Below are 10,400 nucleotides of genomic sequence, written 5' to 3'. Positions count from 1 at the left end.
GCCTACGTGGCCTAAGACCCAGCAGTCAGTATAATGAAAGACACTAAGGCTCCACCCACCTTTTCCGACCGGCCGCTAGGAGGTTTGCCTAGTTTATCCCAACTCCGCCTATCCAAGAGGCTCACAGTACAGGACGCCTTACTGCCTCCAGACCAGTAGAGGGGGCCTGTCGCAGCGCGGAGCCGAAAGTGCGTCCCAGGACGCCGGCCGCACTGCGCAGCCGCGGGACGCGTGGCCGTCCAGCCCCGCCGCCTGCCGAAGAAGGAGGCGAGGCGATGAGCATGGCGGGCGCCGGCGAGGGCGGGCATCCCCGGGCGCGAGTGTCCCGCCTCGTCTCCTTCAGCGCGACCCACCGACTCCACAGGTGGGGATGCGCCCACAATGCCCACGGTGAGGGGCGGGGCCCGGGTGCGGGAGCGCAGGTGTGAGAACCGACGCGCGCCCCCGGCCGCCCTGGAGCCACGGTGACGGTGACAGCTGTAGTCGACCAGAGGAGGCCGTGGGGGCGCGGTGGCAAACAGAGCCGACCGCCGAGGGCACGGCCCTGCGTGCGGAACCCGAAGGCTCCCCCGCTGGCTTGCTGCTCTGGAGCAGCTCCGGGGTCGCTCACGTTCCCTTAGTGGATCGCGAAGGGTTGCAGTAGCTCCCAGAGCAGTTCGCCTAGCCGGGGTGACACAGTGTCAGGGAACATTCGGCAAGTGTGAGCCGCTGTGAGGTGCCAGGAGTGCTAATCATCGTCACCAGTACCACTACAGCATCCCAGGTGTATACCCTTCTTACCACAGGTGTCATGAACCCAGGCGTTCCCTTTCCTAAGGCAGCCCTGAGAGCAAGGAGCACTGCCGGGCTTTGGATCCGGAGCATGGACTGCTTGACTGCACTGAGGAGTCGATGTGGGGGAGTTGTGCCTCTCATTAGCAAGCTCCGCTCTCAGCATACGTCTCCCCGTCTGTAGAACGAGGACAGTAATTTCTAACAAGGGCCATCCATTCATTCACTGGGCAGGCGTTTGTGGCGAGCGTGTCAGGTCTTGCGCTAGGTGGCAGGGATGCCGCAGCTATCAACGAGCACCTGACCCCGCCTTCTGTGCGGAGTGCACCATCTGGCCAGTTTTGTTGAGGGCACAGTGAGATAACTTTGTGCTATGGCTTTGTGAACCGTAGCATTCTAAGTGTAAGTGGATGGGCAGGAGAAAGTGGAGGTGGGGGCGGGGAGAGACTCAGAAAGGAAGGGGTGGGGTAATAGTACGTTCACGCATAGAAGGACTCACTGAAGATGCAGGGTTGATTGGACAGTTATAGACATAAAAATTAGAATTTTTTTGCGCCCAGAAATACAGTTGAGTATTGTAATTTTAAATTTTTACCTAATTTGAATACTGCTGTATGGATTGGTGAAGTCAGTGAGCAGTAGGTCAGGCATAATAATGCAAGATTGTTGCATTAGGAGATGTAGTAGACCATGTAATTATTTTTAAGAAGAAATGAGATTTTAAAAAAAGTTATTTTATTTTTTCAGTGTTCCAAGATTCATTGTTTATGCACTACCCCCAGTGCTCCATGCAATACGTGCCCTCCTTAGTACCCACCACCAGGCTCACCCAATCCCCAACGCCCCTCCCCTCCAACACCCTCAGTTTGTTTCTGAGTCCACAGTCTCATGGTTCGTCTTGCCTCTGATTTCCCCCAACTCACTTCTCTCCTTCACCCTAAGCCACTTGAAGACAAGCATCTTTTATCATTGTGTGTCCTTGCTTCGTTCAGTCCATGTCTACTACGTAATGGGTACCCAGTAAATGTATGTTGAGTTGAAAAATCGAAGGCCATGAGCAGATCAGTTGGAATCTTGCTGTGGAACAAGGGTGTGGACTTCGTTTACACTCATTTGTACATTATGGTAGCCTAATGAGGGGACATACGCTGGTTCCTGGCAGAAAGTGGAATAAGGAAATCAAGTTGATTTATGACTCCATTTGGTGAGCTAAAGTAACAAATTGTGAAGCTTTTCAAAGGCTAGAGCAAATAATAAATGTAGGGAACAGGGAAAGTGTCTGAACTTGTGTCATGCTAATTATTTTATTTTATTTTATTTTTGGTCAGCAAATCTCTGAGTAATGAAGAAAATTTGAAGCTGTTTGGGAAATGCAACAATCCAAATGGCCATGGGCACAATTATAAAGGTGAGAGAGAAACTGATGAAATTTTAGCCCTTTCAATAAGGATGAAAGTGTGATCAGCAAATAGAGTCTTAACGAGTAAGAAACTTTATAGACAAAGCATCTTTGAGCCTTAAATGAGAAGTTACATGGAAGCTCAGAATGAAAAAAATCTGTTGCCTTGGTTGGATGTGTCTTAAGTTTCACCTTGTAAGTATCTGCTCTGTTAGAGATAATGAATGGTTTAAATAACACCCCCCGTTGGTGTTTGTGTGCATAATGAGATTCTTTTGGCACCTACTTCCTTCTCATTAGGTATTGCTCAGACTAATGTTAAAATTAGATTGTATTAAAAACATTAGATTGTATTCTTTGAGTAAATAATGATTGACAAAAGGGAGATACTGGCTAGGAATACGCTGTATGGCAGAAAAATATGTTGAGTCTAAAACTGCCTGCAGTGTTCCAAGAAGATAATTTATGTGAGTATACAAGACTTAATTCTTTGAGATAAAGCTGGTATCTCAAAAAACAGTTCTGTAAGCGATGGAGTATCAACAGCATATAGTTTGGTAGAGTAAAAAGATTCAAAAGATGTCAGAAGATCAGAATTTCTAGTTCAGTTACTGCTATACAACTATGATGTAAGTATCATAGTTGATCTATGATATTTATCATTTTTAGTTTGCTCACTTATCACGTAATACCTAATAGTGTTTATATGGAGCTGAAAAAAAAATATATATATACAGGTTACTAGTTTGTAAAACACTCTGATCATCACTTTTCAAATGGTTCATACAAGCACTTTGTTAACTTATAGAACATTACCCTAAATTATATATGTTTGTGTGTGTGAAGGGATCAGAATTTTAGGCCCTGTAATGCTTTTGCTTGCTGAGAAAGGTCCTGCCCAGTGTTGGTCCAGCTTGGTGTGTAGCTGGACGTCTTTCTGTACATTTTTTACTTTTGTAGACAGTGATCGAGCAGCATCTCAATTCTACCTAGTGGACATTCCCACCTAGTGCATTGACATCGCAAGCTGAATGTACACCCTTTCTGGCCTTGGCTGGGCTGTTCTGCTTAGCCAAAGCTCCTGCTGAGCTTCTCTGTCTTCGCTGATCTTGCTTTGGTTGATAAAAAGATCTTAACTAACAGAACAGCAGTTTGAGGGAAAATATAAATAGGGCTTTGCAGGGCAGAGATCTAACACTTAAGTTGTATTGTTAACTTGCGTTGGGTGTTACCTGTTGAAAGTCATGTGGTTTTTTGGTATTCTGTTTTCTTTCCCATAGTTGTGGTGACAGTGCATGGAGAGGTACGTGCTGAAAAGATCTGTGTGATTTGTGCAGATTGTGGGCCCTTTCAGCCAACGTGATGGATTCTGTGTTGAAAAATTCTGTTCAAATCAATATTGCTTCATTGTTGTCCTTTGTGTATGGTGAGCTGCTACCGTTCTAGGCCTTTCCTCTCCCAAAGGGTTATCTTTAATCTGCTCTATGTGGACAGGTAGAAGAGCAGGACCATGAAAGGGGTTCTTGGAGCACCTGGTGTTTCCTTACTGAGATCGATGAGTGTCCTGGGGATGAAGGCAGATGTGGGCACAATTTTTGCACATTGTACAGCCTTTAATAATTTAACAGAGGTTTAAATATGACGAGCATATTATACTAACATTCACCTTTGTTTACTCTTTAGATTGATCCTGTTACAGGAATGGTTATGAATTTGACTGACCTCAAAGAGTATATGGAGGTAATGTCATATTGGTTGCTTATTAGGTACTGTCCTCTAGGTATATTTGATACCCCCCCATTACCTCCCCAACCAAGTATCTCCAGAGGTTCCATGACCTTGTGAATGGATTTGGGTGTGGGAGTAGGGAAGTAGTTGGAAGAATTACTCTCATGTTTTTCTAAAGTTGCTTGGGTGATGTAAAGAAAATAAGTCATAGTTATATCGCAGTGATGGGAACAACAGTGACAGGCTCATCTTGTATGTCTTGCTGGTGTATCCTCATTCCCTCCGTTTAGCAAATTCTGCCTTTCCTTCAAGATACAGCTTTTTCCTTGAAGCTTTCCTTTCCTTCTCTGGATTTGCCTTACGCCTTTGATCATAGATCTAACACTACCCTGTGTTACTCACTCTAGTTTTATCATAAACTCACTGAGGCAGTTTACCATAGGGATAACACAGAAGAAGGAGTTCAATTAGTGACTTGTTGACCATATCATTTTAGAAATCCTGCATTGTCAGAGACTTTAGAGATTATCCAAACCAACTTCTTCATTCCATAGATTAAGATTGAGAGAGCCAAACAGTTCACTGACTTGCCTTAGGTTGTGGGGTTAGTCTTTTACAAAGTTGGGAATGGATTTCCTCCTATCCAGCTTTATTCTTATTGTTCCATCATTTTACCTCTTTGTTTGGTTCTTCTCTTAAACTCTGCTCCTTACTCTTTTTTTTTTTAACATTTTATTTTATTTAACAGAGAGAGAGAGCACAAGCAGGGCGTGAGGCAGGCAGAGAGAGAGGAAGAAGCAGGCTCCCCGCTGAGTAGGGAGTCTGACACGGGGCTCGATCCCAGGACCCTAGGATCATGACCTGAGCCGAAGGCAGATGCTTAACTGACTGAGCCACCTAGGTGCCCACTTTGCTCCTTACTCTTGTTCTAAAATCTGACATTTGTCTCATAAAAATGCTGTTAATGATCATTACTGCTTCTATGGTACTTATCATCCATATATTCAGCAACTTTGCCCGCTCTGCTGGTCTTTGAGCTAAGTACTAAGTACAGAGGTGACTGTGACATTGCCCTTATCCACAGAGTGCTCATGTTACCTTTTTAGGAGGCAAATAATAATAAGTGTTCAGTAAGTTTCAGTTGAATAAATAAATCAGGGGCACCAGGGTCACTCAGTCAGTTGGGCAACCAACTTTTGATTCCGGCTCAGTTCATGGTCTTGGGGTCCTGGGATCAGCCCCAAATCAGACTCTGCGCTTAGTAGGGAGTCTGCTTCAGAATTCTCTTTCTCTCTCTGCCTCTCCTCCCACTCGCGTGCGTGCGTGCTCTCTGTCTCTCATAAATAAATCTTCAGAAAAAAAAATAATCAGTGAATGAACAGATAGCAGTGTGTTTCAGGTACTTTAGGAAAGCTATAAAGACAGAGTTTTTGCATTTACTGGGGACATAAAATATATATGCACAGAGTGCTGTACAATTCAAGACAATAGTGTAGGAAATATGAGGCATCCCATGCAAACATATGACCACGTGCTGGAGGAGAGGTTCTTTGTAGAGAACTCTTCCCCACTTTTTGTACCTGAGGGATACCATGTAATCCCATCAGTAAGAGTTGCTCATTGTGGCTTATAAAGTCAGAAGGGGCCTTTGGAAGAAGCTTCAAAAGAAAAGTTGGGGCCTGAATTGGAATCGAAGAGAAAACAGGTATTTTCTTGATATCCATGTTGGAACTGCCTTTCATTTGATCTGTTTTAAAGGCTATTCGTTTTAAGGCTTAACAGTTTTTATATGGTTCTGGTTTTACTCAAAAAATGATGATTAGTATTATTAATGTACCCTTCTGAGAAACATACCATTGGGAAATTAGATTGTTTCACAAATGCTTAGATTTTGTACAATAGCTGAAAGTAAAAAGTGAGAAAAATAAGGCAATTACTGTTCTTGCCACTGACAAAGGAAAACATTATGTTAATATATACACATATTAGGAAGCAACGGTCTTCACATACTTTTATATTTTTTTCTCTTAAGAGTCCAAGATCTTTCTTAAATTACTCCTCATAGCAGAAATTTAGAACTACTTACATAGTTTAACTCTTAGTCTGCTTTGTAAAATGGTACTCACAGGATTCTTGGCCTAATGACGTTGTGGCATTGGGCTGAAGAGAAGACTATATAGAGAAGTATTTTTAGTAATTAGTATTTTGGTAAGTTTTTGGACAGAATTCAAGAAGCGTTAAACTCAATTCTGAACCGCAATGGCTGGTTACAAGAAAGCTCCAATGAATTCTCCTGTACTTTTTGATTTCTTATGTCTTTGCATTTAGTAATGAGGAGAACCAGTCATTATGGAGATCTGGGCCTTGCTTTATTTTTCAACTTTAAGCGTTGCTTAGTGAGACACAGAGTACTTAGAAGTACTGAGTTAGTGGCTCACTGATGAGGTAAGGTTTAGGGGCAAAGATAGAACACTTCAGAATTTGAGCCCTAAATGGAACGAGTGGTGTTTTTCCTTCGTCTTATATGTAGGAGGCAATTATGAAGCCCCTCGATCATAAGAATCTGGATCTGGATGTGCCATACTTCGCAGATGTTGTAAGGTGAGTGTGACCAGCTTTCCTTAGTAGATAGTAAGAAAGAATAATTTGCTGTCAATAGCTGTGTGATTTCTGAAGTTTTGTTTAACATTATGTTTTAAATCTAGAATTTCTGTTCTCTATAAATATCAAAAATGAAATTTTATTTATTTGCCTTTGATCTTCTTTTCTTTTTTTTCCTACAGCACGACAGAAAATGTGGCTATATATATCTGGGAAAACCTCCAGAAATTTCTTCCTCTGGGAGTTCTTTATAAAGTAAAAGTGTATGAAACTGACAATAATATCGTTGTCTATAAAGGAGAATAGCTTTTAGGGGTTAATACTGTAGAAAGACTAATTTCTTTCCATATTTAAAAAAGGTCTTTATATTGGGACACCTGGGTGGCTCAGTTGCTAAGCATCTGCCTTCGGCTCAGGTCGTGATCCCAGGGTCCTGGGATCGAGCCCCACATCGGGCTGAGTTGGAAGCCTGCTTCTCTCTCTCCCACTCCCCCTGCTTGTGTTCCCTCTCTCACTGTGTCTCTATCAAATAAATAAATAAAATCTTTAAAAAAAAAAAAAAGGTCTTTATATACCCTTGGACGATTACGAACTCATCACATACTTGTTATACCTCCACATTGTGTTTGGAGTGCCTGACTGATTGAAATCATTGTGCGTAAGACCTGTTGTGAATTCAAATCTGTCTTAAAACCAAACTTGTAAAACATCCTGAGTGTCATTTAGAGAGTCTTTTATTCATAGATTAAAAATCACTTTATTTTCAGTAAAATGTGTGAAGTTTAAAAGTAAAATAAATCAATTTTTGTTTTTCCGTTATCTCATTTTTAGTATTCATTTTTTTCTTGGTATAATATGAATAGCAAAAATGTTTGCAAGACTTATAGGAGGTGAAACTTAAAAAAAAAAAAAATACAGGTGGCCACAGAGTCCAGAAACCAAGAACATATACTTCTTCCTTGATTGCTTTCTCGGGTATGTAGGGACACAAATTTATTCAGTGAAAATCAGACAACAAATCACCTTGGTGATGCGTTGTTGATGGATGTAGCAGGATTGGTGAAAATACCACTTTAGTGCACGTTGTTCAGTGCAGTTTGGCACGTGTTGTTGAACCAGAAATTGCTAGTGAGGAACAGCACATTCTTTGAGCATTTGTTGGAGTATCATTAAACTATTTATTATGTATATTTGTCCGTGTTTCCAGACCTTATGGCCACCTGAACAGTTTTAATTCAGAAAGCTGAAGAATAATCACATATATGAAGTCCTATTAAATTAACGTGAAAAGGAATATATTATACTGTAATGTGTCTCTTATATACAGTTTTTCCTAATTAATCCCATTTTGTTCTGATCATTAAACTTACACCTCCTTAAGTTGAACTATATTCTTGGCATCTGATATCTTCATGACTAAATCTGCAAGAAGGTATTTGCTTGCTTTGAACAAAGAACTGTTCTCTCTTGTGTTCTCATTTGAATCCTAAATTTCTTTTTTTTTTTTTTCTAATAAAAAAAATTGTATTTACTTAGAAGCATTCAGAATGTCAACAAAACAGCTGCAACTTTTTTTTTTTTTTTGCAATTACAGAGTGGTATTCAGTTAACAGAACAACAATTATTTCGTAGAAGCTGCATCAGAGACAACTGAAGATGAAAAACTACCATCCCCATATATAACTAATTTGTGCTGTGCACCAACAAGAACCTGCTTTAAGTTTCCATGCCAATTTACAACCCCCATACTGTACCAGGCAAGGTTAGTGGCTATTGAAAATACCACCAGGACAGGGCTATCTAAAGACACATTCGGTAGTGTGTTAACTATACAAAAAAAGACACTGTACAGTTTAAAAACAACTCTTACACAGCCTTACATTTCAATTTTTTTCTTTAAAAGGAGTGAGTTGTGTACAGGGGGGTTAAATGCTTTATAGACAAGAAAAAAAAAACTGCGCTAGAACCAACTTATTCATCATCATCATCTTCTTCTTCATCTTCATCTTCTTCATCTTCCTCCTCCTCCTCATCCTCTTCATCTTCCTCATCCTCCTCCTCTTCCTTCTTTTTCTTGCTCTTTTCAGCCTTGACAACTCCCTTTTTTGCCGCATCAGGCTTTCCTTTAGCTCGGTATGCAGCGATATCCTTTTCATATTTTTCCTTCAGCTTAGCAGCCTTCTTTTCATAAGGCTGCTTGTCATCTGCAGCAGTGTTATTCCACATTTCTCCCAGTTTCTTTGCAACATCACCAATGGATAGGCCTGGATGTTCTCCTTTGATTTTTGGGCGATACTCAGAACAAAACAAGAAAAAGGCCGAAGGAGGCCTCTTGGGTGCATTGGGATCCTTGAACTTCTTTTTTGTTTCCCCTTTAGGGGGAATATAAGTTTTCATTTCTCTTTCATAACGGGCCTTGTCAGCCTTTGCCATGTCTTCAAATTTTCCTTTCTCTTTAGCAGACATGGTCTTCCACCTTTCTGAGCACTTCTTAGAAAACTCTGAGAAGTTGACTGAAGCATCTGGGTGCTTCTTCTTGTGCTCCTCTCGGCAAGTTTGCACAAAGAATGCATATGATGACATTTTGCCTCTCGGCTTCTTAGGATCTCCTTTGCCCATGTTTAATTATTTTCCTCAGCGAGGCACAGAGTCGCCCAGTGCCCGTCTGGCTCTCACTTGCCCCGGCGCTGTCTCTATGGAGCTCAATGTACTGCAATCTGTATCCTAAATTTCTTAAATGTAGCGTTTTATTTTTCATTTTTCTCTCCCCATAGCAGCTATTACACAATGGATTCTCAGAATGTTGATGCTGAAAATAGTAAAAAGATTGTGCAATGATTACAATACTAGAAAAATTTTCGAAGGAGTACACTTTTATTCTGGAGAGTTAGTAACCACAGGGATTTTATGATAAATTTCATTAATTAGTGCCCACTTAATTAAATTTGAATGTGTTTTAGTTATCAGAAAGAATTTTTGTTATGTATTCATTGTTTATGCACCACACCCAGTGCTCCATGCAATACGTGTCCTCCATAATACCCACCACCAGGATCACTCAACCTCCCACCCCCATCCCTTCAAAACCCTCAGATTATTTTTCAGAGTCCATAGTCTCTCATGGTTCATCTCCCTCTCCAACTTCCCTCAACTCCCTTCTCCTCTCCATCTCCCCATGTCCTCCATATTATTTCTTACGCTCCACAAATAAGTGAAACCATATGATAATTGACTCTCTCTGCTTGACTTATTTCACTCAGCATAATCTCTTCCAGTCCCATCTATGTTGATACAAAAGTTGGGTATTCATCCTCTCTGATGGAGGCATAATACTCCATAGTGTATATGGACCACATCTTCCTTATCCATTCGTCCATTGAAGGGCATCTTGGTTCTTTCCTCAGTTTGGCGACCGTGGCCATTGCTGCTATGAACATTGGGGTACAGATGGCCCTTCTTTTCACTCCATCTGTATCTTTGGGGTAAATACCCAGTAGTGCCATTGCAGGGTCATAGGGAAGCTCTATTTTTAATTTCTTAAGGAATCTCCACACTGTTCTCCAAAGTGGCTGCACCAACTTGCATTCCCACCAACAGCGTAAGAGGGGTCCCCTTTCTCCACATCCTCTCCAACACACATTGTTTTCTGTCTTGCTAATTTTGGCCATTCTAACTGGTGTAGGGTGGTATCTCAATGTGGTTTTAATTTGAATCTCCCTGATGGCTAGTGATGATGAACATTTTTTCATGTGTCTGTTAGCCATTTGTATGTCTTCACTGGAGAAGTGAAAGACAGGATTTTTTTTTTAATAATTAAAAAAAAATTTTTTTAAAAACATATAATGTATTATTAACCCCAGGGGTACAGTTCTGTGACTCGCTAGGTTTACACACTTCACAG

The 10,400-nt window shown here is 41.3% G+C and overlaps 2 protein-coding genes across 3 annotated transcripts; one reads left to right on the top strand and one right to left on the bottom strand.

Annotated features, from left to right (window-relative positions):
• Positions 1–259: 259 nt before the first annotated feature.
• On the top strand, positions 260–7,385 carry LOC111153903 (6-pyruvoyltetrahydropterin synthase). Of its 2 annotated transcripts, XR_002641049.1 has the most exons (7): positions 260–364; positions 2,100–2,179; positions 3,451–3,473; positions 3,854–3,910; positions 6,429–6,499; positions 6,682–6,858; positions 7,063–7,385. XR_002641049.1 is itself a non-coding variant. In XM_022513208.1 (6 exons), the coding sequence occupies exons 1-6, from the start codon at positions 276–278 to the stop codon at positions 6,803–6,805; spliced, it is 444 nt and encodes a 147-aa protein (XP_022368916.1). In that variant the 5' UTR covers positions 260–275; the 3' UTR covers positions 6,806–6,874. The 2 variants fall into 2 exon arrangements, 1 of the variants encoding a protein (XP_022368916.1); XM_022513208.1 differs by lacking the exon at positions 7,063–7,385 and having other exon boundaries at positions 6,682–6,874.
• A 627-nt stretch (positions 7,386–8,012) lies between these two features.
• LOC111153902 (high mobility group box 1) lies at positions 8,013–9,215 on the bottom strand. The gene has a single exon (XM_022513207.1). It carries the CDS (start codon positions 9,116–9,118, stop codon positions 8,471–8,473), a length of 648 nt encoding a protein of 215 aa, XP_022368915.1. The 5' UTR covers positions 9,119–9,215; the 3' UTR covers positions 8,013–8,470.
• Between the last annotated feature and the right edge of the window lie 1,185 nt (positions 9,216–10,400).

The sequence above is a fragment of the Enhydra lutris genome, unplaced genomic scaffold, assembly GCF_002288905.1.
Source record: "Enhydra lutris kenyoni isolate GAN:26980312 unplaced genomic scaffold, ASM228890v2 scaffoldscaffold34, whole genome shotgun sequence".
Lineage (NCBI taxonomy): Eukaryota > Metazoa > Chordata > Mammalia > Carnivora > Mustelidae > Enhydra > Enhydra lutris.
This window is presented reverse-complemented; position numbering and strand designations above follow the sequence as displayed.